This window comes from Plectropomus leopardus, chromosome 16 (genome assembly GCF_008729295.1).
Source record: "Plectropomus leopardus isolate mb chromosome 16, YSFRI_Pleo_2.0, whole genome shotgun sequence".
In the NCBI taxonomy this organism is placed as follows: domain Eukaryota; kingdom Metazoa; phylum Chordata; class Actinopteri; order Perciformes; family Serranidae; genus Plectropomus; species Plectropomus leopardus.
In genome coordinates this window covers 5,351,458-5,378,488 of record NC_056478.1, presented here as the reverse complement: position 1 = coordinate 5,378,488, position 27,031 = coordinate 5,351,458, and the positions used below count along the sequence as shown (strand labels likewise).

Sequence of the window (27,031 nt, the reverse complement as noted above, 5' to 3'; positions counted from 1 at the left end):
TGAGAAAAAGGTCTAAATAGTAATAAATTCACATTTTTAAGTGAAACATAAATAATGAATAAATAAATTCTTGGTTGAATTTGAAACGGAGGACGCTCATTATCTATTTGTGATGATTTAGCTTTGCAAAGTAAAGCGATGTGGTTCCATAAAAAAAACCCCCAAAAAAACAGATTTTTATCACATAAATTTGTGACTTTAATCTCAGAGAATTTCAGCTTTTTTTCCTTCAAATTTATGACTTTAATCTCTGAGATTTCTGTCATATACGTCATATCAGAGGCACACATGATGTTTTATTTATGATATAATGTTGAACAGATCAAACAGTGAAGACACTGACAGACATCCCGTCTCACTCTCTGCGTCTGTTTTTCTCGTGTGTGTGTGTGTGTGTGTGTGTGTGTGTGTGTGTGTTCATTAAAACCAGGTGCTGCAAAGCGGCCAGCAGCCCAGCGAAGATCAACAAGAAATGAGGAGCGTCCTGTCTGAGGCGCTGCTCGCGGTCAAGGCCGAGCTGGACTCTCTGCCTCACGCCGCCTCGCAGTGCGAAGGGCCCCGGGCGGACCGAGGGGTCAAAGGTGAAGGAGAGAAGAAGGCGCTGGCTCTGCTGGAGCAGTACGCCGAGCTGCTGCTGAAGTCTGTGGAGAGGAAACTGGACACCAAGACGTGAGGAGGTGGACCGATGTTCAGCAGGTTTACGCACAAACAGCAGCACTGTGGATCCCTCAGAGGGAGGTTCTTCGTGGACTGAGAGCAGATGAGACGTGTGAACGTTGAGTATTATGCACTGAAAAACAAAAAGTTAAAAGGCCGCCTTATTTTTGAAGTTGCCATAGCTCTTCTCTGTCTGTTTTCTACTTTTTCAAATCAAATTTGTGAAAATGTTACAAAGGGAGACGCCAGAAGGACAAAGATGACAAAGTTACAGAAAGAGAGCGAGCAGCCGAAATATGTAGTTATTTAAAAACTGCATCTGGGCCACAAAATGTTGTGATCTGAGGTACTGTGGAAGAGACCGTGGTAAAGATGGTTATGTTTTGGGTCTAAACCCTGTTAGTGTCCCCCAGAGACATTATCATTATTTCATATGAAAATACAAATTTAAATGGACAGAATAAACATTTTTTGTATAACCGGTAAAAAGGCTCCAATAATGAAATGTAAAGTTTGTCGTCACGGCAACATTACAGAAAATCAAACAGTGCTGTTAAAATCTTAAAGGTTTATGCTGTTGGACGATATTAACATGCGCCGCAGTCTTCATGGAAACATATTAATGTTTCTTGCTTCTAATATTCATATTCAAGCCAAGTGAGTTTACATTTAACCCTTTGAAACCTGGAGCAACATCACTTTTTCTTGTGCTGCTTTCAGACTCTTTTCACAATTTTTTAGCTTTTGAACCCATGTCCAAATTTTCAACAAATTGCAAGAAATTAGTAGATGTAGAAAGTTTTTTAAAAAAAGAATAGGGAAAAATATCTAGGGGAAAAACACAAGAAGTAGGGGAAAAAAATATTTATAATTATCTTAAGTAAATATTTAACATTATATTACATTAATAGCTTTTTTTTTTGCTATTTTTAAAACTAATTTCAGGTCATTATCTTTTACTTTTTACTAATTTCTTGTTAATTTTGGGTTATTTTCTTCCATTTTTTTTAATCAAATGTGCTGAGATTTCAAAGGGTTGAAGTTAAAAAATAAACAAATTTTAATTCAAGGTTTCATCCTCTGGGGAACAGGAACTTGTCAATTCATAACTATCTTGCTGCTGTAGAAGTTTTGGTCTGATTGTGTCTCTGGTGATGAATGTGTCCATCTGTAGAGACATTTCACTCCGAGACAAAGTGTTGGACAAACCGACATCGGCGTCCTTCAGGGCTGAACTGGTTCTGTTTGGTACGATGACAGATGCTGAAGTATGTTGAAGTGTGAAGTTAGAGGAAGTTAATTTAAGGCAGGGGTTCTCAAACTGTGGGGCGAGCCCTCCTGTGGGGACACGGAGCAGCTGCAGGTGGGGCAGAGGAAAAATATGACGTGAAAGAAAGTTGAGTGAAAGTGATAATAAATAAGAGTTTTCTGATGATACAATGTTGATCTTAATTTAACTGAAATTATTATTTATTAGTTTTTTAGGATTTATAAAAAAAAAATAATGTGATGGGGGACATGAACTTTTTTTGGCTCCTGGGGGGCACGGCTGAAGGAGTTTGAGAACCACGGGGTTAAAATGTGGGGATAAAATGGTGTTGAGGTATGTGGTAATCGTTGTCAGATGGCAGACTTTGGAAGATGTTTTGTTTAAACTGTGTAATTCGTATTTTCGTGCCAACGGTGTCTCCCTGATTACACAGCGCTGCAGCTGTGACTCATCGCGTTCTGTAAATCATAATTATTCTGTCAGTTTGCTCCTACCGTCAGTTTATTCAGGTTTTTGTAGTGTTGATTTTAAGGATCTTCTGGGATTTTATATTTCTCTGGATTTCTCTTTGCACTGTTGCACTGTTCTTCTTCAAGCTCTCTTAAAAAAATAAACAGTGAAAACATCAGACCAGGTTTCCTACTGATGCTTTTATTTAAGAATTACTACAGTTAGAAGAAATATAATGGACATCTATAAGCTGTAATTAGGGTTTTTTGGTAATATTACCACATGTATAATGATCAGTTAGTAGCACTTTAATGATGAAAAAATATACACAATAAATACAGTAGCATCTACACAGACTGTGCATTAAATGGTTAGCTATGTGGTAGAGAAAATGATTTTATTATAGAATGAGCTCAGCTCATGTTTTAATTAATATTATATCACAAACAAACACACTTATTTATTCCTTTAGGCATCATGATAAATAAATTGGAAAGTTTTAGCTCTTGCAATGTGTAGACAGGGTTCCCACGGTCATGATAAACTGTTTTCCAGACCTGGAAATGGTTTGGAATTATCAGAATGTTTTGGAAAAGTGTTGAATATATATTATTTTGGCTATTGTTTAAAATTCGTTCCCAAAAAATACGTCCGATGTTACTCAAAATACATTTCTTGTATGACTTTGCTGCATGTCAGCTGAAATGTCACTATTATCACATGATAGGCCAGAGTTCCCACAGGTCATGGAAAACCTTGAAAAGTCATGGAATTACACTATCACATTGTCCAGTCATAGAATTAGTAAAAACCATGAAAAGTTTTGGAAAAGTCATGGAATTTTGTTGTGTATGATAAATAATCATCCTTGTTATGTAACATAATGTCACATTTATTTAACGTTGCTCTAATATGTGTCAATATGTGACACTTTGTTTGTCAAAACAAACAAAAAAAAAACAGCTTTAGATTTGGTCCTTGAAAGTCATGGAAAAGTTTTGAAATTTAGTCACTAAAAAACTAAGGGAACCCTGTGCAGCAGGTCCGTGTGTGTGTGTGTGTGTGTGTGTGTGTGTGTGTGTGTGTGTGTGTGTGTGTGTGTGTGTGTGTGTGTGAGTAACAGTGTGCTTCATGGCAGCGTCTCCACGTTGACGCAGGTCAGGACGACATCGTGCAGGATGTTGATTCGGTCGATCTGGTTGAGCTCTCTGACTCGGTGTCGGAACTCAAACAGCGGGATGTTGTTGACCGCCACCCTGAACGCCTCGAGGGTGCACAGGATCTTCATCTGGAGCAGAGCGAAACACGAGTGATCATGAAAAAGGCGCGCGTGCACAATTAGAAAGAAAAAACAAGATTTCATCAGGATTTCATTTAGAAAAAGAGTCTGCACGGCCCGATCCTCTAACTGTAAGAAAAAACTAATAATCAGGGACTGTTCTTTATTTATCAGAGTAGCTACACTACACGGGGAGAATGCATGACCCTCCATTCACCATAAATGAGTTATTACATTTTTAAAATACCAACCCTTTGATGTTTTATTGGTAAAAGCTGAAGACAAAATCCTGGAACTGAAAAAGTCATATTCACTCTTGTCATACATGCTGGTTCGTTAGTGCAAATTCTTTATTTTTGGCCAAATTTTAAATGAGACATATGTGATTTTTAACAATTATAACAAATTTAAGCTCAGTTTATTTATGTATTTTTTTTTACTAAAGCGTTTGTTGCAGATGGTTTGACGAGGACCGTACGTACGTTTTAAATCCAACAATAATTTCTGTTTTTTCAGTTTCGGACAATGATAAATGTGTAATTTTGGCAATTTTTCGGTTAGGGAGTAGGGATGCACACTATTAAATATTTTGCCCGTATCTGATATGCCAGTATGTGACAACTAATTTGGTCGATACCCGATACAGATATCGATATATCCACTCTATTCCACACCTAAATTTAATGATTATTGAGTCTCTTTTGTCTAAAATTAACATCTTATTATGCATATTCTCACGTTATGGTGCACCAGATACAATGCCTTTTAATGTATGTGATATTTATTCATCCTGCAAAATATAGAAAAAATAAACTTTAACTAAGAGTTGATGTTTTGTACATGTGCATGTGCATATCAGCATGAAATGACCTTGTTAGCTGATTCCGATATTTCATTTTAAAGCCATTACCAGCCAATACCAATAACGTGCTGATATTATTGTGCATCCCTATTTTGAAGGCATATTTCTTAAAAAAAATAGCAGTAAAAAAAGTACAAAATTCAGCCACTTAAAGTCGTGCGCCCCTCCTGTAAGCCAAAATAAAAAACATACGTCCCTCCTCAGTGCTTAAAAAATTTATTTAACATACCTCGCCCTTTTCACAAATAATAAACTGTCCCCTAGGATAATTAAAAGCCAGAAAATAAGTAAAAAAAAGGAGGATTAATGGAGAGGTCTATGTGTTATTGCCGTCAGTAAACATGGACACACAGACTGTTAGCTCTTCAGATTAGTCACTTCTCAGCGACGCCTGTAAAGCGTAATTGTTATTGATGTTATCGAGCAACATGAGACCCCCACTGACCTCCACGAGTCTCCCTGCAGTGCAGCCGTACGCTTATCTAGGGCCAGCTTGCACAAACGACTTTCCAACCCTTTCCATCTTTTCCAAACGTTACCCTGACGTTAACCATGAGAGAGTGACCTCAGTTAAACTCACCATGTGCAGCATTTTGAAACAGCAACATATTGTGAACTTGTCACCACAAGCAAATGAGACCGTGATTAAAGGATTAGTCGCTTTATGTCGTTTTTTGTGTTGTAAAAAAAAGCAACAGTGGGTTAGTAGCAGCAGACACTTTGCTTCAGATGTCTCCAAATTAACCTGGTAATGATTGATTAACCTGCTACATATAGCAGCTTTAACCCTTTGAAACCTGAGCAAATTGGCTTGATTTCTTTCAAAAATATAAGAAGAAAGCAATGAGCAGTGACAGAAGAAATTACCCAAATATTAGCAAGAAATTAGTTAAAAGTACAGTTTTAAAAAAAAATACCATAAGTATCATTTAAAACAAAACAAACATAAAATTTGTTGAAATAAAATAAAATAAAAGAACATAATAAAACATGGACAAGACCTGGAAAAAGTGCTTTAAAATTTTAATAATTTATAACATCATTTTAAATAAGTATTCATGATCATAATAAATATATAGTTTTCCTCTCATTTTTCCCCTTTTATTTCCCCCTAGACATTCTACCTAATATTTTTTTTTTCTAAATCTGCTAAGTTTTTCCGATATCCGATATGCCATATATATATGACAACTAATTTGGCCGATAACCGATACAGATCATTTAAATATGTAATTATGATCATTATAAATATACTTTTCTCCTCGTTTTTTCCCTTTTATTTCCCCCTACACATTCTACCTAATTAAGATTTTTTTTTTTTTAACATTTTTTACCAAATTGCTCATTGCCTTTTTTCCACATTTTTGAAAGAAATGGTACCATTATTCTCAGGGTTCAAAGGTTTAAATATTTGGGAAAGGCGTCTGAAAGCAGCACAAGGAAAGCGCTCCAGATTTCAAAGGGTTAAGCACCACTTTTTTTGCTCTCTGTCTCTGAATGCTCACCTCAAATGGGCTCCCTTGAGCGAAGGGGAAGGGTCCCTTCAGGTCCCGCTCCTCTTGGCCCCAGCGCTCGCCCACTTTGTGGTTACGGACCAGCGCCTGTTTGCCCCCCTCACTGAAGCGGGGGTTGATGTGGAGGGCGATGTCGTTGCCTCTCAGGAAGTTCACTGTGAACCTGTGGGTGAAAAACCAAGTCAGACTGTCAGTGACACCGAAACGTCTCTTCTGCTTATAATTCATCCTCTGAAACAAGCTCCCTAAAAAAGTCAAACCGCTGAGTTCCTTAAACTCTTTTAAATCCTTCTTAAAAACACTTTTATTAATGTTCTTTCACACAGTTTATGGCCTGAAGTTGCTCTTATCTGTTAGTCACATCCTAAGGCATTCTCTTAACTATTATTATTTTTTACTTATTTTTTTTTCTGTTTATTTTATTTTGCTTTATTTTATCTATTTTATTTTTCTCAAGTGTAGCTCCTGTTGTCCAGTGTTGTAATCATTTTAAACAGTTTTTATATTTTGTTTTATTGTCGTTAGCATTTATTTTTGTAATGCACTTTGTAGCTTTGTTTATGCTTTGTTATTGTTATTATTATTATTATTATTATTATTATTATTATTATTATTATTATTATTATTATTATTATTATTATTATTATTATATTATTATTAAATTAAATTATTATTATATAACGTAATTTTTTAAACCCAATATACTCTACTCTTCGCTGTATTACTTTTAAACTGGGTTGTTTATGATGATGATGATGATTATTATTATTATCACCATTATAGTTAACAAATTCTGTTTCCATGATGCTTATGTTTACCTAAATGTTACCTAAAACATATTTGAACTTATCTTTTGAGCTGTAATACCAGAATTTGTTGTCAGTCATATTCATTTTCTTTTTTAAATGGGCTGTCTATTCAGTAAAAAAAACGCAAATACTTTTGAAATTGGTGCTAGATGACATGAAAAAGAGCTGCTGTATTCACTTTTGCTCAAGCTGTAGAAAACCTACAACTACCAGAATGCAATTCGCTCGGAAGGACCGGCGGCTCGCGCTGCCGGGTGACATGGGTGACATTTAGGAGCTCTATAGGAAAGAATATGGCAACTGACTGGCAACAAATTCTGGTATTACAGCTCAAAAGATAAGTTCAAATATGTTTTAGGTAACATTTAGGTAAACATAAGCATCATGGAAACAGAATTTGTTTGTGTGTTTCATTAGCGCGTCTTAGTTTTACAGTTTGACCTCAGTTTTTTCGCCTTTTTACATGGCAGGGCGCCTGCTTCCTGTTTACAAATTTTTGTATTACAGCCAAACATTGCGCTAAAATATGTTTCTGAAAACATGTTAGGGAAGAAGTATACGATACGGTGATATTATTTTAGTTTATATTTGTCCCATAGTGCGCAGTTTTACAGTTTAGCTTGAGTAAAAGCGAGGGGCGGGTGTCACTCTCAACCCACTGTGACTCTTTGTGTTGTTTTGGCGGGAAAACGAAAATGCGGAAGCAGAATTTGTTGTTGCGCAACAGCCCGAGAATCAGCTGATTTGAGCTGCCAGAGGAGCAGAGAGCTCAGGTAAGATGTCGTGAAGTTTACCAAAGTTAATTTACACACACTGACCGCGCTGTTATGATTAAAAGCTGGTTTAAACCGGCAGAGTCCCGCTCAGCTTACATTTTCGCGTTAGGTTTGACATGGCCCAGGATGGTCATCATCATCTTGTCGTAAACTCCTCTGGCCAGGTTCAGATTGTAGGGGACACTCTAAACAGCAAAAGAGACAATAATGTTGAAATGACCTGAAATATAAAGCAGACAGTGATCTGAAATATCCATCAGTGTTTGCATCTCCAGCAGGAAAGTACATGTCAAATCTGAAGAGCTGATTTTACTTTAAAGAAAATCCAGGAAACCGGTTGCCCTGAAAAATGTAAGTTAAAGTTATTATCAGTCTAAATATATGTTTACATTACGTCTAATTGTGAAGTTTACTTATAATTTAGCCATATTTTTTATTTTGTCAAGTTGTTGCAAATTGAAATGTTTGATTTAGGGATGATAAGTTAAGTTGAAATATGTTGCTGTGAGCTTTGATTGAGGACAATAATGCATGTGGTATTGTTTGAAATAAGCAAAGTTTTTATGATTTTTCAAATAACCATTAAACAATCGTTTAATCCATCGTTGCTTACAATTTGCAACCGTAGTTTAATTAAAGAAATCTTCCCAAGGTTTTGAAACCAAGTTTAGCGTGCTATATATCCGTATTCTGCTGGTTGCAAACTAGTCATGTTAGTTTGTATTTTCTTATACATGTTAATTGAATAGAATAGAAATACTTTATTAATCCCGTAAGGAAAATTGTTTTGTTGCAGCAGCAAAGAAGAAAGCAACGACTGAATGAAATATCAAAACATTAACATTAACTTCATCAGGTAAATCAGACTAACTTCATTGACAGAAGTTGCTAACACTTAGAAAGAACAAGGTAAGTTTAAACTATCACTTTTAAGTTGCAACAATGTTGCAAAATTGAGTAAATATAGTTAATTTTAAGTGAACTTAACAATCGGATATAAAGTAGACATGTATTAAGACTAATAAATATATTTGCTTTGCTTTTTCAAGGTAATCAGTTTCCAAGGTTATTTTAAGTGAGATGAATTTGTCAGATTTGACAGTGTACATGTTCACATTAAAAAAGATCTGTTTCATGATATCAGCAAAAAAGAGCACGTTAGCTGATTCAGATTCATTTCAAAGCCGATGAAATGAACAAAACCTGCCAATACAGACGATGTGCTCTTATTATTGTGCATCCCTGCGCCAAATAAGAAGCTGTTTATTTCTCCGGGACAAAAAAAGACTATTGTGAGCATCAAAATGTTCCTCCAGGCTGCTCTTTCCCATCTTTCTCAGTCTTTCTTGTACAAAGAGGATTGTAAGAGTCTTTGACTCACCAGAGGTCCAGATGTGGGTGGAAGCCAGTGTGGAGGCATGATGGACGGATTCTGTCCAGGCCATCCGGACTGTCCCGGGTTATAAGGCCAACCCTGGCGGCCGGGCCACCCTGGTATGTTTGGGTGGCTGCTGGATGATGGAGCAGGTGCTGGGACTGGGTGTGGAGTCAAAGTTGGAGCTGGAACTGGAGCCGGGACTTGAACAGGGACTTGAACAGGGACTTGAACAGGGACTTGAGCAGGGACTTGAACAGGGACTTGAACAGGGACTTGAGCAGGGACTTGAACAGGGACTTGAGCAGGGACTTGAGTTTGAATCGGAGCTGGTGGCTGGGGAGTCTGGTACTGAGGTTGCTGGTACTGGGGAGCTTGGTACTGGGGAATTTGGTACTGGGGAGTTTGGTACTGGGGAGTCGCGTACTGGGTGCCTTGCCAGCAGGGCTGGCAGGGCTGCCCTGAAGCCGGAGCTGGAGCTTGGACTACGGTCGTGGAAGGTGCAGGGGCTGGTGTTATGGCCTGAGCCGGTGTTGGAAATGAAATAGGTGCGGGGACTTGAGTCCCAGGCCAGCAGGGGCTGTTGGGCTGGCCGGTCCAGCACGGTGCTGGCTGAGTGGACTGTCCCGGCTGTCCTGGCCATGCAGGGAAGCCCGGTCCAGACTGCGGCAGGCTCGGCCAAAGGCTGTTAGCCTGTGGGGCAGAACCAGAGGACGGGCAGCTGCCACACAGAGCGTCAGAGTGCTGAGAGGGAGGAGGAGAAGGGGAGGATGGAGAGAGAGAGGGGTCAGGGTCAGGGTCAGGGTCAGGGTCAGGGGTCAGGACGGAGAAACGGGGAAGAGAGAGGGTGGAGAGGATGGAGGACACCAACTTGCAGTTGCAAACATGGGCGTTTGACATAAGCAAAGATTCAAGCGTTTATATTTAGATGGGAAATCTGGAAATAAAATAACTATGATGTCATTCTTACCGGTGTGGAGATCTGATTTGACGAGGTACTTACGTCCATGCTGCCTGCCAGAACAAGACCAGTGCGGTTTTAGTTATTTTCATTACCTTTTTTTTTTAAATATTATAACTTGGGTTATATGAAAACAAACATTTTTGGAGTTTTTTAATTGAAAACTGATTTGGAAGACATGTTTTCTTTAAAAGTCTTAATATTGTTTTGGGGATTTTTCATTTATTCTTTGGGGGATAAAAAACACTTTGTGTAGATTTTTCTTTTTTAATTTTTGGAGGGCATGTTTTTGCCCAAATGGTACCTTTTTATCACAGCCAGAAACCGTGAAACAGAAACTGTTTTGGGATTTTCAGATTTCCAGTGGTCCTTGGACACATAATGTGGGATTCTGAAATTATGTCTGAACAGAGTTTGATTTCACTATGTTTGAAAAACGACGGGCAATTTCAGACCTTGAAATGTCATGGAAAAGTTTTGAAATTTTGGCCATGACAGTGTGTGGAAACCCCATATCACCCTGATAACTCTGAACAGACACGGTAAACTAAAGACAGAACAAAACCAAAGTAGATCTTAGTCTGTAATCACAGAAGCAAATGGAAATAACATGCTATGGAAACTAGCTGAAGAACAACAAAAACATAATCATTCATTTCTTTTCTGACGCTCTCGAGCGTGCTCTGCAGTCAGCCTGAGCTTTGTGAGCTGCACAGAGAGGAAATAGTTCTCTAGGTGACCACCAGAGGACTCTACAGCATTTTCTAGATGTCAAAGTATCAGCAAACGGTGCAGGACTGCAGGACTGCCTGTCCCCATACGCTGTTAACTGAAGCTCATTGGATGTCATGGGATGTAGTAACTAATTGATGACCACAGAAAGCATCCTGAGTCATGCACAAACATAATGACATATTGATTCGGGGTTTTATCAGTGACTTGTGCGCGCTCAGAGAGGAATGTGTAGTAACAATGATTCTTTGGTGTCCGAGCCTCACCGCTGATATATAGTTGCACTTGTGACTGCAAATTCAATAACAGTTACAAAATGATCTATCCACCTCGTCTTGCTGTTTCATTCTTAATGTGTGTTATTACTGGCTAAGAAATACAACTCAGCACAGAAAATCTATAATTATTAGATTATTTTTTATTGTTATTAGTCATTTACTCAGCATTCATGTGGTGTGGGAATAAGCGGAAAAAGTAGTTTCCAAGTTGGAAAATTCTCATGAACTCCCACTCGAGTTGGAAAGTCAGTAAATATCTTGGTGCAGGAGTTTCAGAGTTGATTCCATATATGCAGAAACATGAGATAAGACAAACTTCTATTTATTCTGAGCGAAATGGTTGTGCAGCAGTTGCAATACAAAGTTAGAGGAGTGCAGATACAAAGTGTGCAGCAATATACAAGGACTAAAGCAGCAAGTTAGAAAAGCAATGTAAGGCACATTTAAAATACCATATATAGAATTTTATATATATATATGTGTGTGTGTGTGTGTGTGTACTAGATAGCTGTAAGGTTCAAAGTACTAGCTCACAGTAAGGTTTAAAATATAAAGATAAAATAAAAAATATCTAGCAGTCAGGTGCATGATGGGTAAGAGTAATTTTTTGGTTGATGCTGAACTTTTTATTCTCATATTGCATGTAACTTCTTTGCAGTTGTGCAATTAATAATAATATATAATAAGGTTGTACCCATTTGTTGCTATTCCCTTAGAGTGACCTAGATAAGTTAGAAAAGCGATTTATTAGCATTAGTCAGTTTTTTTTTGTAGTTTTAGGGGATATACTGGTGCAGCAACAAATCTGGGACCAAATTACTTAATAAAGCTTCAAACTGTTATCATACGGTTGTTTAAATGCTCTTAGCAATAAAATACGAGTCATCTTCTCTGCAGTGCTCACATTGTTTCGATATTACGATTTAAAGCTTATGTACAAAACAAAGTCGGACAAACGATTTCCCAATTTAGGGAATGTTACTGTTCACGAAGCACGTGAATGCAGCATCATTGTAGGTGTTTCGGTTAAAATATTATTGACTTAAGTGTATTAATGCAAAAGATTATACTGTATATGTTACTTTTTAAATAAAAAAAAAAATTACATAAAAAATAAAGCCTGTATTATTATAGTACATGTTTAAAAATGATTTACTGTTTATATTCAGTTAATGCAGATTAGGGCTTTTTAATAGCCTTGTTAAAAGTACCAATCAACCATTAGCAATGAAATTGATATGCTACATATACACATGACAATAAATTATGTTCTCACATTTAGATGAAATGTTATGAGTCTTTTATTTAGTGCACTGCTGCACTATTAACACTAAGGTTGTAGTGGTACACCGGTTTCAGGGTATAACTTGACTTATTCACGGTATTGGCAAAAAATGCAACCAGACTAAGTATTTTTACACATACTTCCTTTTAAAAAGAGGTTTAAAACTTTAATTACAGCGATAAAACATTTGTTCAACCAAATAAAAACCCTTCTGTTTACATTCCTTTAAGTGTCATTGCAACTGATATTAGTAAGAATTATTTCATGAAACTGCAATATTTTAAAAGATAGTTGTCGTATGATGAAAATCTCGTACTGTTGCATCCCTAGTTCACACCTCTCACTCTACACCAGGCTGCAGGACACTGGCACAGCATTCGTTTTCTGCTAAATTAATCTTCTAGTATTGGATGAAAACAACACTTTTGGGTCTGATGCATAGAAATATAATTTTGTATAAGTTGCCGCAGATAAGATTAAGACAAACGTTACCTTTTCTTGTCTTTCAGGTGCACACAGGAGCAGGCTGCAGACTGGTGTAGAATAACTGAGTCAGGCTGCTTGTAGGCAAGTACATCCAAACAGTCTTTTATAGCCTCAAACTCTTTCAGCACTTGGCCACTCCTCACCTCCTCAGTCCAGAAACAAGACTCCACACCCTCACATGTCACATACGTAAATAAGACATATATGTTCATGTTTAAGTCATAAATATGCACCTTTTTTTTGCTTGCTTTATCTTTATAGTCTTTTCCCCACAGCATTCCCAGACTTTAGTTGGTAATTAAATCAAATTAAATCAAATTAGAAATGCTACTTTTCTCGAGGGGACAATTTCCGGAGGCATGTAAAGTAGGTAACACAAAATAGGACGTTAAAAAATATGTAAAAATGCAATAAGAGGTTTAAACATTATGATACAAGATAATCGTAAATTTACAAAAATAAGCTGTACAAATAATGACAAAGATAGTGAATGAAGATGATAGTACTAGTGCAAAGTGTGCTGTTTACATTATTAAAATCATGAAATGAGAATAAAAAAGTAGAGGAAAGGTGAAACAAATATAAAAAAAGTAATCAAAAAAGTTATTAAGAGGTGTTATAAAATAAAACTGCAAGAGAGTGTGTGAGTGAATAGTTATATTTGAGTTTAGAAACAATATCAAAACTACTACAGACTATTATGATACAAGTATAATCTTAAATTTGCAAAAATAAGCTGTACAAATAATGACAGAGATAGAGAATGAAAATGATAATATTAGTGCGAAATATGCTGTACACATTATTAAAATCATAAAATAAATATAAGCAAAAACATTATGGTGTAATAATAAAACTTTAAAAGTGTGTGAGTAAATAGTTAAATCTGAGTTAGGAAACAATATTAAAACATTAAAATGCACAGACTATGTCAAATATGATAGTATAAGATAAGACAGAAATGTATTTATACAGCAACACAAAGTAAGAGGTGGGTAGATGCAAATCATCGCATATACAAGGACAAAATTAAGATGTAGAAAAGCAGAGAAAATATAGAATACAATATATAGCAAATATAAAACTAAGCTCAAGTTAGATAACAATAAGGTGCAAAAAGAGGTGCAAATGTGAATCTCTCCGTCAGATACACACCCTCTTTCTTTACCTACACAAGGTCCACTGACAGCACAATGACGTGTTTCTGTGCTGATGCGTTTCCCTGTTGGGCGGTCATGGGACTGTGTGTAACACTCATGCCATATCTCCACGCAGAGTAACACAATTACAGCAGAGACAAAGAAACCAGGACTCTGTTTTCTGTATGCTCCAGTGACTCAGACACTGACAGCTGAACAGTCAGACATCACTGCCCGGTTCACCTGCAGGTTAAGTCACTTGGTTTAGGCATTCATACTTGAGCATTAATATTTATCTGTGGATGAGTGTTGAATACGTTTAGAGCTAAGTTTTCTCACCTTTTCCGATGTTAAAGTGTCGATTCTGACATAAATATTACTCAGGAGAGATGTCAGGTTGAAACTCAGACAAATAAATCTTCACATAATCATCTTATAAATCTCCGTGGCAACGACTTCAACAGTGATAATGTAGAACACAACATATGTGGATCCACATAGTCGTGCTCCTCACGTCGTTATTAGATTAGCAATCGTCTGAGCTGAAAAATGTCAGAAATTGCAGAACTTCTTAGATTGCAAAGACTTAATCCTCCAAGAATTCAGCGCCTGACATTTATCCAACGGGGTCTTTAATTTTAGACTCTATCTGGAGACTGAGAAAAAAAGCATCTTTTGTAGCGTATAGTATATAAAATTCACTGTAACTTTCACCAAGTAGAGGTGCATGATATTCGAGTTTTTGCAGATACCAGCACTGAAATGTGCGACCGCCCGCTCCAGCACAGACATGTCCGACAGCCCGCTCCAGCGCGGGGACATGTCCAACAGCCCACTCCAGTGTGGGGACATGTTCGACAGCCCGCTCCAGCGCGGGGACATGTCCGACAGCCCGCTCCGGCGTGGAAATGTCCGACAGCCTGCTCCAGCGTGGGGACATGTCCAACAGCCCGCTCCAGCGTGGGGACATGTCCAACAGCCCGCTCCAGCGCGGGGACATGTCTGACAGCCCGCTCTAGCGTGGAAATGTCCAACAGTCTGCTCCAGCGCGCGGACATTTGCAACAGCCCGCTCTGGCGTGGAAATGTCTGACAGTCTGCTCCAGTGTGCGGACATTTCCGACAGCTCGCTCCAGCGCAGAAATGTGCAACAGCTTGCGGACATGTCCGACAGTCCGCTCTAGTGGCATGTCCGACAGCGTGCTCCAGCATGGAAATGTGCAACAATCCGTTCCAGCACGTGGACATGTCCGACAGCCCACTCCAGCGTGCTGACAAACTAAAGTCCTTCAGCCTCACAAGAGCTAATGAAAAAATAAAACGACAAGAAATTATTTAAAATTCAGACATAGAATGAGAGAGATGTCATTTTATTTCTATAGCTCAAAGACAACTTTTAATAAGAGCTCAGACTCTTGAACGTTTTGCTCTGTCAGCCAAGACTGAAGAAGAAAGAAAGTAAACACACAACTAAGCAATGTAGCACACAATCGCATGATGCCAGCAGCATTAGGACGGTTAAAAATTTGAGAATCCCAGCTATGTTGGGATGAATTAATGTTACACAAAAGCTGCTAAGTACTGTTTGTCCAGCAGCTTATTTGAACTGACCAGTCACAAACTGGTACCAATCTAGTGCTGGTTCTCATTGCCCATCCCCAATAGTCTTTACTGTACTCAGGCAAACAGTGACTTTCATGCAAATAAATCCATCAAAGTGTTGTATTTAGTCCATTTTGTTTCTCACAAAATGCTTTTTTCTGTTCACTGCGCTTCTCAGAGCCAGCAGACAGCTCCCTATTAACAGGTTATTGCATCATAAACAGTTAAAGTGCACCGCTTCCCAGAGTGCAAGAAAAAAGAAACCCTGACATATCTATTATTTTTATCGACTTGCACACTTAGCAAGTAGTGTTTGTAAATCTCTAATGTTGTATGATGATGTATGGAGAGGTCTGATACATGATAATCTGTATTTTTTTTTTTTTAACTTTATCTATTCTATCTATAACTATTTATTTATATAGTTTAGTCTGTTTTACTACTTTGTTTATCATTCTATTATTTTTAACATATTTATTTATTATTTTCCTTTGTGCTGTTATCCTTTTGTTTACCTCTTATTTACAGCTTGAATATTTTATTTATTTATTTTCTTCTATTAATGCTATTATCATTTTAAAATAATGTAAATACATACAAAAAAATTTGCTTAAGCTGATTGATTTAAAAAAATACTGCAATATTAGCCTATATTTCTACCAGTAACTACGCTCACCAATTTAACTGGCTAAAACTGCATCATAGTGTGTTCTGCCTTCATGTACAATAAGCTACAGTACAAAAGCACATTCGTGCACACTCACACACACACACACACACACACACACACACACACACACACAACACACACACACACACACACACACACACACACACACACACACACACTCACTCTTAATTCTTAATGAGCGAGTGCACCCTGCAGCCTGACCTCAGGAGACCAGCTGAGGCTCACAGTGCCACACATTAGGCAAGTGATGGGTGTGGCCACATTGGATAATTTGGGAAATCAGTGTTTTTTTGTGTGTGTGTGCTTGTGTTTGTGTACTCTGTTGAACTGAGCATCTGCGCTGATTAGCTCCTAATGTCTCATCATCTCCTATAAGCCGTTACAAGGCAAATTGTGTCGTTCTTTTATTGTTATTTTTAAATTGATTTTCAAGTGTTTCCAGAATTAAATGATAAACAGACAAATGTTTGTCATTCACCCGTGCACAGCAGGGACCGTTGTGTATTACAGCAACCAGGGAAATGTATAGAAAACGAAGCAGCTGTGATTCTGCAGTTGTCAGAATACTGATGAATATACTGATACTGATGAAATAATATTTTTTCATCACATATGTGAAAGATGCCATTTGTAGTGACAAACCAAACTAAAGACAGCTGTTTTTAAACTAAAGTGGTCCGAAAAACTTACAGTATGCTGCCTGCCCAATACCAAATTACAGAAGTTTGCAACATATTTTTGGCAGTGGTTGTGGTAAGAACAACCAGGTATTTTTTCAGGTGAGGTCGCCACATTTCCAGCACTGGTTTTGGTGACAGCAACTGGGTGTTAATACATTTCTAGCGGGGGTTGAGTCGACAACAACGGGGTGTATTTTTAGGCATTGTCGGCACAACTTCAGCCTGTTTGTGCCAGTAACAGCAGAGTATTTTTAAGGAGAACTTGGCACATTTCCACGGTGGCTTTTGCAGGAACAACAGGCTATTTTTTAGGCGACAGAGCATTTCCTGCAGTTGCTGTGACAACAACATGAGGATATTTTTTTTAAGGCGAAGTTGATGCTTTTATAACGGGGACTGTAGTGACAACAACCAAATATTTTCTAAGACGAAGTTCGACACATATTCAGCAGTTGCTGTAGCAGGAACAGCTGTAGGAACATGTGTATTTTTTAGCATATTTTTGGTGGTTGTACCAACAACAGCTAGGTACTTTTTTAGGTGAGGTTACCACATTTCCAGCTGATTGTGGCGACAGTGACTGTTTTTTTAAGGTGACTTCGGCACATTTCCAGCGGTGGCTGTGGCAATAACAACAGTGTATTCTTTAAGGTGAGGTCAGCACATTTTCAGTGATGGTTGTTGTGACAAAACCAGGTATTTAAAGCCAAAACATGATCTTTTCCCAACCATGACCAAGTGTTCACCGTCGCATTGTCAGAACATATTATTGAAATTAGAATGTAAATATTTTGGGTAATTGGGTTGTTTCCTCAATAGTTGGTGGAGACCAAAACAGAGCTTAAAATAGTGTGAACATTTGACTTACAGGTTTGCAGGTGACTGAAAACAGCCTTAAGGAAATGAAAAAGTTGCTTTGTATCTTGTATGTAGGCAAAATGATGCAATTATAGATCAAATACTAAAGGGAATTTATCTTTCTGCTTGCAAGGCACCAGATCAGCTATAACCTTGGATATGGAAATGAAACAGTGTTGCAATGTGAATGTTTTTGTTTAAAAGTGAAGCTCTAACTCAGGCCTTGTGGTTGAAGTGTGCGTCTCTTGACTCACTACCTCTAATGCAATACATTCAGCTTTGGAGAATTAAGGCCTCACTACACATTTGACAGACAGGCGTACTTTCTTTTTGCCACTGAATCCTTTAATCAACTTGCTGTATTGACAAAAGTACTCATTTGTGGAGAGAATCAGCGCATATTGTCATATTCTCCAGCACAGCGACCAAGCTTTAGATGACCACAGAGTGAAGCTTCATGTGAGGATGGTAGGGAATTGTTTTGCTTGGGCTGCATATTGTCAGAGGACATGTCCTGCCAAGAAACAATCCAGAACATTTGGTCCATGGTTTGTCTCCTGGTTGGCCCGTCAGCCTGTCAAGAGCTGGAACAGGCAACACTTGTTTCCTCAGCCCTTCTCTGCACTCAACCCAATCTGTTCCTATTGAATAATGTGATAAAAAGTTGCAATTAAAACCCCATGCATAACAAATATAGCTCAATTTAAACTGGAGAACAAATTACGGTGCTTCATTTGAGTGGATGGGTGCCATGTGGCCGTGACATATGCTGCCTGATGGGAGCGGGTGTAGTGATGTCACTTGTAGGAGATCTCCTTTTGTAGTTTCAACCAATGGGGGAACTGAGGAAAAAGGAGGCAACCGTGGGGCGTGCTGCTGTTAGGCAGAAGAGAGCATTCTGGCAGGAGCAGGGTTTTCCAAAGCGACGGCGGTGGCATTAGCCTCTGATAAGCTCTGGGCCTTATTCCAACACTCGTAAACTGCATCCTCCTTACCTCCTTTTTGTCCCCCTTTCCCCTCCTCGTCACCATTTCTCTCCCATTAAAGGCGCGATAAAAAAGACAGCCGCACAATCCCCACAGTAGGTAATAGGTCAAATTTGTTCACCTGTAGTCAAAGAGTGGTTTTACTACTCAGTAACCTGTGGCTGCGTGTCTAAAGATGCTTTGTGCGTTCAAAGAGCGAGTGAACAAGAGGGATAAAATCAGTGTGCAAGAGCGAGTAAGACGGTTTCAAAGAAAACTGCAGTTGCCATGGGGACAGCAGCACGTTTTTGCAGAGATGTTTACGTGCATCTTTGTGTGTGTTAAAATCATCACATCTGGAGCACTATGAGATCAATTTAACATCACGAAGGATTACGTTATTCACTCAGGCATGTTATGGCCTATATGTTTGACACACACACACAACCAGCAGCTCCAAATACAACTCACACTGGATGCACTGTAGTAAACTGTGTGCATCCCACAATGCACCACTAGATGGAGATGTCAAATTCTCACAGGGGGGGTGGTAGTCATGTGGTAAGCCTTTTTGCTCCATGAAAGGCAATATGAGTCTGTAATCTATGAATATATCTGGTCAGCTGACTCATGACAAAGCCAAAAAGCAGCATAAATATCTGATGAGTAACCAATTAAAGTTATAATCCACCTAAAATCTGTCTTTTAGCCACTGAACAGGTAGGCCTATGTCTTTTTTCACACGTTTAGTTTCTCTGTGGACTTGCTCCTCATGCTGTACATCTCATCAGCAGTCATCTTTATGGAGACAGGGCAATCCAAATTTGTCCTCTGTGTGAGACATGATACTGAGGCCTTTATTTTATAAAACACCATGCATGAACTCTTTTTGACTGTGAAAAAAATCATTGAAAGTTCTGTAAAATGTTGTTGAGTTGAATAAAATAGTTAGAGAATTTAATCAAATACTTCAGGATTAATTAAGATTATATACTGTTAATGTTCTGAAGAGTGAATTAATGTCCATTTCATCCATTTCGTTGACAAGTTTTATAATATTTTTTATTTTGAACATTCAATGGATAATCTTTCACGTAACATGATGTCACAACAAATTTATTTTCTGTAGATGTTGACATAACATTGTGTTAATGTGCGTCAGTGTGCATCAATGTGTGATATATTTTATATTTTGTTAGCAATTTTTTCTCCATTTGCAGCCTGTGTGCTGTCTCTCCCTTTATGTACAGCAGCTCGTAGAAATTATGTTTCAGCAGTGTTTGAATTTATTGTGTTTGAAAAACACCAGGCAAGTGGGGCAAAAAATGTTATTTATTTAACACACACAGGTTATAACCAACAGAATTCACCTTCTGTCTTTTTAAAAAGTAAGTAATTGCGAAAAGATGTTTTCAGGCAGTAATGGAAGTGATTAAATCTGTATCAGGGTTCCTGTACCTTGAGGCAATTAGATGTGAGACTCTTTTGAACGACAGTTGGACTTAAATTTAAGAAAAAGAACTCATGAAAACACAAAAAACAGGAACCAATATTAATAACTTAACAGAAACAAAATGAGATTGTTGCTGGTTCTTGTATCCTGATCTGTGTGATGTTAATGCAAGAGATTTGGTAAATTATTTTTTAAAACTTTTGAAATATTTAAGACATTTTAATATCAATTAAGGCCTTATCTTTTAGATTAATGAATTAAATACCTTTTAAGACTTTTTAAGGATCTACATAAACCCTGCATAAAATACATTGTTTTCGTTCTTCACAAGGATGTAATTTTAAAACAATAAGATTCTTTAGTATATTATATTAAGATTTTAGATGACTTTGCTACTTTTAAGCCCTTCAAAATACACATTTTAACCCATGTCCTTTTGGGGCTAGTGTGACGTCTTTCTTCTAATTTTCTAACTTTTTTCCATACTTTAGGAAACAACAAAAAGAGCCAGTCACTGGAGCAGGATGTTCAGCGCTCAGAGGACGACGTGTCAGCGAGGAAGAGCCTGAGGAAGAAATCGCTGACACCCGGCGCAGCCCTATTTTGGATTAGAGGTGATGCATAAACTTGGGTTCTGAAATTGTAGTTATTTGACATCTAGATTAAAAGGAAGCATAAACAGAGATTATTTTTCTTTGGCATGCACATGCACATGCACACACCGTGCATAATCAGTTAAAAGCATGCACAATACCTTTAATATTTAAATTCTTAAGAGTGAATTAAAATTATATACTGTAAATGTTCTGAATTGTAATGTACGTTTTGTGTAAAAGTTTTACAAGTTACAAGTTTTAACACATTTTTGAGAAAATATATTTCCTTCACCCCAATTTGTTAAATTATATTTTTAAAAAAATCAAACCTTTTTTGTCTTTGGGTCCACCGTATCTGTGTCATGCTATCAGCTGCCCCAAAGCTTTAAAGGAACTTTTTAATGACACCTTTCAGGAGGGTGACTACTTTGTTCCTTAAAGATGTATTTATGATTTACAAAGTATCACTTCACAGCTCTATAATCTCAATATATGTAGTATTTTTAGCCAACTTTTTAAAATCACCACTGCTTCTCCAGCTTCGCCCCCCATGTGGCTACATGAGAGGGATAGGTGTGGCCGTCCATAAAGCCCATAATAAGTGTAGCACGGCCTGGAATAGTCCTGAGCTGGAGGGGTGTTCCCACTGCGTACAGTCTGAGCTCACATTTCCCAGGGGGATTTATGGGTGGTGGAGGCCGCATGGGAGACAGAGCAGGAAAGGACAGTATCATCACAAGAGGACAAATCATTGAAGCAGGGAAAGATTTGGAAGTGAGGAAGAGTTTGTCAGTTTGCAAAGTGGATGCTTGCTTGCAGCTATTCTGCAGAGTAAATGTTGGCATCGTACATTTCTGCAAAAAACAAATCCAGATACATTACAACTGTTATATATTATGTAGTGGATCTGCCGAAACTTTACCTTTCAACAATGCTGTGCTTAGCGTGTGAGGTTTATGCACAAAAATCACTCGGCTATTGTTAAAAATAGATCGTGTTTTTTCTGGTGGCTAAAAAGTTGCTGGAAACACAGCAGTGTTTTTGTGGCACTATCCCATTAGGAAATGCAGCGCTGTCACAGTAAAAAAACAAACTATTTGTGGGACTTATTCCAGGAGGAAATGTAGCAATGTCTTGGTAAAAACAACCACTTTTCATGGCAGTATTTAGGCAGGAAACGCAGCAGTGTCGTGGTTTAAAAGATTGGCTTTTTGTGGAACTATTGCGTCAGAAAACACTGCGATGTCCGTCACAAAAAAGAACAATTTTTGTGCCATTATCCTGGTCAGAAATATATCAATTCAGCAAAAAACAGATGTCTTTTGATCACTATCACAGCAGGAAGTGCATCAATGTCTCTGTAAGAAAAACAGCTGCTTTTCATGGCACTATCCCAGCTATAAACACAGTGATGTTGCAGTAAAAAACAACCACTATTTGTGGCACTATCCTGGCGGTGCATACAGCGATATCTTGGTAAAACAAGAACAAACAAACAGAACAAACAGTTGTTGTTCTTTTTGTTTTATTCCTGCAGGAAACGGAGCTATGTCTTAGTGAAAACAAACACTTTCTGTGGCACTATTGTGATAGAAATGCAACAATGCCTTGGTAAGAATTATTTGATTTTTTTCACACTATGGAAACAGCAATGGGTTGCTAAAAAAACAGCCCCCTTTAGTAGCTAGAAAGCTGCCAGAGGAAGCAACATTGATCCATTAAAAACAATTGGTTTTGTTGTTTATTGGTCTCAAATATTGGTTTGCAGCTTACCAGGTGTTGCTCCTATAGATGCCACGCCATTTACCCTCCCCTCCACCTCTAGATGTCAAAGTCAGCTTAAAAAACATTGATGTGATTCATGTATCATACAATGCCAACATTTCCCTCTGGCAGCCGGGCTGCTACTGTAGCAAGCATCCATTTATGTTGGTTACACATACGTAGCACATACTGTATGTGCAGTGAGAGCAGGAATGCATCTCTGATTCATTCTGCAGGTTCTGAAGTCTCCACCTGAACGACCAGCTGGTGAAAGAGAGAAAGGAAGATGCATCATTGCAAGCAAGTCAACTGGTGAGATTTATCGTGCCAATGTGCCGGGGAGGGGGGGCTGAGAGGGAAGGACTGAGAGGGAAGGACATGTGGTAACAGCTCCCTCATTGATCTCTATGTTTAACAACAGCACAAAGAGTCAGACCTTGATGTGATAGTGGATACTCAGCTCTCTGCCTCCTCTCTCATTCTCTGCCTCAGTTAACCAGACAGTCAGACATAAGGACTTTCTGTCACAGCGGGAGAAATTGACTCGTGCCCTCGTGCATTCACTTACTGTAGTCTGGGGAGGAGCCCTGCGTGACAAACGGCACGTCAGAAACAGAGATGGGAGATCAATGAGGGCTGTGACACTGTCAGAGCTGTCTCACTGTGCGTATCCCCCAATGCTCCGCGGCTGCAGCCTGCGTCTGGCTTCATGTATGCTCACGCCTAACATATTCTTTAGACCAATATAATACAGTAAAGCACGAAAAAGGATGTGAGGATCATCTTTTAAAGGAAGCAACAGTAAATTATCGAGCTTTAGCAACAAAAATACCAAAATATTTCAAATATTGTTATGCTTTATCTCCCAATTGTTAGACCCTGCCTTGAAGATGGTGCTAAAATCAACCTCAAATGTTGCAAATTATTAAATTCATAGATATTTTTCAAGCATTGAAACCTGGGGCGGCATCACTTTTCTATAAACCTTTAAACTGTGAGCAAATGGGTTTGATTTCTTTCAAAAACATGGGAAAAAAGGCAATGAGCAACTTGACAAGAAATGTTCAACAAATTAGTAGATTTAGAAAACTGTTATTACTTTATGGTAGTCACACTGTGTGCATGTGGACCAAACCTTTTTCATTTTATTTTATTTTGTTTTATTCAAACATGATCATTTATGGTTTTTATAAGTAAACCTTTTTTTTAAAATTATTTATTTATTTTTTACTCACCTGGTCCTTGTGCACCTGTGTCCCTACCAAATTTAACCACTGGTACAGGAGCTATGCATTGACCTTGTGAAACCTGAAAAAAAATTGCTTGATTTCTTTTAAAAACATGGGAAGAAGGCAATGAGGAATGCAAGAAGAAATTACTCAAAAATGTGCAAGAAATGTGTAAAAAGTAAAAGAAAATTATGTGACAATTTGCACCAAAGAAAGGAAAGTAATGAAAGAAAAAAAGTAAGAATAAGTCTGAAGCATAATATTAAATTCATAATTAAGATAATTGTATTTTAATTAAATTGTATTGACATTTTTAATCTAGCCTTTTTAAAATTATATTTTGATCAACTAATTTCAATTTTTTGGCAACTTGCTCTTTACTCAGATCTACTAAATTTGGATTGTATATATGACATTTGGTTAAAAGAATAATCAGATTAATAATATATTTTTACTTTTATGAGCCAAACAAAACATTTTCTAGATTAAATTTAGGATCAGTATTATCAATAATATATCTTCCATATCCTCCTGGTATGATCACAGTGCCGTAATAAGTGAAAGGAAGTCTCTGGAGGTGCTTCACAGAATAAAAAGTTTACACTGATGTCCTTTTTAGACTTGATAATTATTTGTTGAATAATATTTGTGCAGGATTTTGAAGGATACTTCTCTTATTATGTCAAATGATGCTTATGGGGTAGTCCAAATATTCATCCAAATTAGTTTTTTTAATATGGCTGATCCAATAATTAACAACATAAGGCACGCAAACAATATCACTTTGAAATAAACGGCCTAAATGTACCTTTGTTATTGTTTTTTTGGTAGACATAAACATATTCTACACACAGCAATGAATGATCTTTATTGTCATTACACACACAGTACAATAAATTTAATGACGCGTCTCTTGTCATGAGATAAAGAAAGGGACAAATATAAATATATATACATAAATAGCAGCAAAAATAAAAATACCAAAAAAATAAATAAAAACAACAATGTGTGGGAGCAGTAATATTAAAATTAAAATGTAGCAGCTTGACGGCTCACACAAGTCCGATCTTGTGTGCATTTCGTGTACGTGTCTGTAGTAAATGTGTGTGTGATTGAGGTAGAGCACGTCGACGTGACTGAAAGTTGTCCCTGCTCTGCTGCACAGGTGCTCCACATATCCAGCGCGCTCTCCGCCCTCCGCCGCCACAGACTGCGCTCATTCGCTCTCCTCAACAGCCCGGATGTAGCGCACAGGACCGCACAGTCCTCCTCTCACTGATAATAACATGGCGCTGGCAGACACATAACGGAGCCCACTATAATAATAATATCCACAACAACAGACCAAAATAAGCGACGGGACATGTGAGCTCTTCGACCCCGGGACACGCAGGTAGGCGCGGTGCTTTTTCTTCGACAAACACGCTTTGGCGATGCGATTTTGGTTAAAAAATGTGGCTGCTGCTGCTTCTTGCAGGGGGCAAAAACGCCGCTCTGGAAAGGCGAAACGCTCGTCTAAGGGTTTAGTTTTTGTGTCTGTGTCTGTGTCTGCGGGTGTAATGCCTGGCACGGAAACAGCAGTGTCATTCGGGGCAGGTTTGTGTCGCTGCTTACGATGCATCCGTGCAGAAATAAATCTGTCATTTTGTAGTGCATGTGTTGTCATGGCTGTCAGGCTCTCCGTGCGTCGACCGCTGTCCTTGGTATTGAACTGGGTGGGCATCACACCTATGCATGTTGCAAAGAAATTCTGGAGGCCTGGTGCTCCTAAATCATTGTTTCTCAAATGAGAAGGAATTGTGGTCGATGGTTGAAGGAAAAATCAGTGTAATGCATCCTCAGCCTCATATGTTGCAGGGGCTCTCAGTGTGTGTATTGCCTTAATGGACCTTTAGCTCTCACGTTGTCATATTTCTTCATTTCCTACCATGACAGCTCCTCTTTTACTGTTGCACTATCCCCCTTATTTATCGATCTACTGTATGACAGTGATGATGACAGTGCAAGACATTTATTTGCGCTGCTCCATGTTTCTCCTTCTTGCTTTGCAGCCAGCCAGAGTTTGCTCAGGCTAATGTAGGCCAGGTAAGGGCAGGAACAGATGGCTTGTTTTCAAGTTCAATGTGGCTTTCGGATTAGAATGTGTAGACGAAAATTAAAAGTGGTGGCTAGGCCCTGTGAGCTGGGGTTCCCCTCCTAAGCTCATAATCGCCCTAACAGCAACACTCTATTAATAGGGGTAATAATAACATGTAGCACAGAACCTCTAAAGCTGTCAGGAGGCCTATGTTTTGCACTAGAACGTGGATCATATAACAATGTTAGGCCTGTGTGCCTAGAAGATACACAGCAGTTTGCAGCGTTTTGCAGGAATATAAAGGGAGCCTACTATGACCTCCAGTCTGCAAAGATCCTAATGCCAAGTGCTCAGACAAATAACCTATTCTGCTGAATATTAGTTGATGATGATTAATCATTTAAGTCATTTTGCAAACAAAATGAAAAATGCATTACAGATATCTTGCTTCTCTATTGCGAGAAGGAGGATTTGATGCTTTTCTTTGCCTCGTGTGGTAGAGTATCTTTAGATTTGGGTTCAAAAAGATACCTTTGAGGATGACACCTTGTGGTTAGTGAAATTGTGACGGGCATTTTGCAAAAGATTAATAGATTTTAGGCTGGTTATGGAAATCATTGTCTTTACATTCAATTGATTAACCCTTTGAAACCTGAGCAAATTGGCTTTTTTTTCTAAAACATGGGAAGAAGGCAATGAGCAGCAAAAGAAAAGACGACACAAAAATTAGCAAGAGATAAGTGGAAAGTTACAAGAAAATGTATGCGAAAATAAAAAAGGTAAAACACAAAAACAATAAAGAAAATGAACGAATGAAGTGTTAAAAATTATATAGATTTTTTCCTCTGACATACTTTTAGATATATTATTATAAGAATCGTAGATGTAGATGTATTAATAGACTTTTCCCCTCAATTTTTGATAATTTCTAATAATGCCCACTCCCCCAAGTAATTGATAAGAAAAAAAATAGTAAAAATATAGTAAAAAGGAAATGATCTGGACAAAGTGCTTAAAATATAAGAGTTGTATAACATAATTTTAAATATGTGATTATTATAATCAGCAAGTTTTTTTAAATATAGTTTTCCCTTGCTGTTTTTTCTTTGAAAAAGGAAAAATGCACATCAAACACTTAATGTCTTGCATTTTGGTTTATTATTTATGCATCCATTTTTGGCAGGGATCTTCAATGTTTTTCAGACCAGGGACCCCTTAGCTGAAAGAGAGACAGATCAGGGAAC

At 38.0% G+C, this 27,031-nt stretch overlaps 3 protein-coding genes across 3 annotated transcripts in view; 2 read left to right on the top strand and 1 right to left on the bottom strand.

The window, feature by feature from the left end:
* LOC121955475 (mitogen-activated protein kinase-binding protein 1-like) overlaps window positions 1-1,482 on the top strand; it is a 42,176-nt gene extending 40,694 nt beyond the window's left edge. The window contains exon 33 of the mRNA XM_042503450.1: window positions 431-1,482. Coding sequence (XP_042359384.1) covers window positions 431-673 — 243 coding nt within the window. The 3' untranslated portion in view covers window positions 674-1,482. The remainder of the gene's footprint in view (window positions 1-430) is intronic.
* A 2,010-nt stretch (window positions 1,483-3,492) lies between these two features.
* On the bottom strand, window positions 3,493-12,770 carry LOC121955090 (galectin-3). Its single transcript, XM_042502880.1, has 7 exons — window positions 12,741-12,770; window positions 9,963-10,006; window positions 9,282-9,736; window positions 8,999-9,185; window positions 7,714-7,802; window positions 6,024-6,195; window positions 3,493-3,665 (listed from the first exon to the last, which is right to left on the bottom strand). The coding sequence occupies exons 2-7, from the start codon at window positions 9,999-10,001 to the stop codon at window positions 3,507-3,509; spliced, it is 1,101 nt and encodes a 366-aa protein (XP_042358814.1). The 5' UTR covers window positions 10,002-10,006; window positions 12,741-12,770; the 3' UTR covers window positions 3,493-3,506.
* A 12,160-nt stretch (window positions 12,771-24,930) lies between these two features.
* The window catches only part of pak5 (p21 protein (Cdc42/Rac)-activated kinase 5), a 104,998-nt gene continuing 102,897 nt past the window's right edge, over window positions 24,931-27,031 (top strand). Inside the window, exon 1 of the mRNA XM_042502961.1 lies at window positions 24,931-25,103. The gene's annotated coding sequence lies outside the window, so the exon portion shown is untranslated. The remainder of the gene's footprint in view (window positions 25,104-27,031) is intronic.

Coding starts and splice junctions, on each gene's coding strand:
- LOC121955090 (XM_042502880.1), bottom strand. CDS start 10,001: ATGGACGTAAGTACCTCGTCAAATCAGATCTCCACACCG. Junction 9,737..9,962: donor CAAATCAGATCTCCACACCG/GTAAGAATGACA, acceptor CCTCCCTCTCAG/CACTCTGACGCTCTGTGTGG. Junction 3,666..6,023: donor CTCAAGGGAGCCCATTTGAG/GTGAGCATTCAG, acceptor GCTCTGCTCCAG/ATGAAGATCCTGTGCACCCT.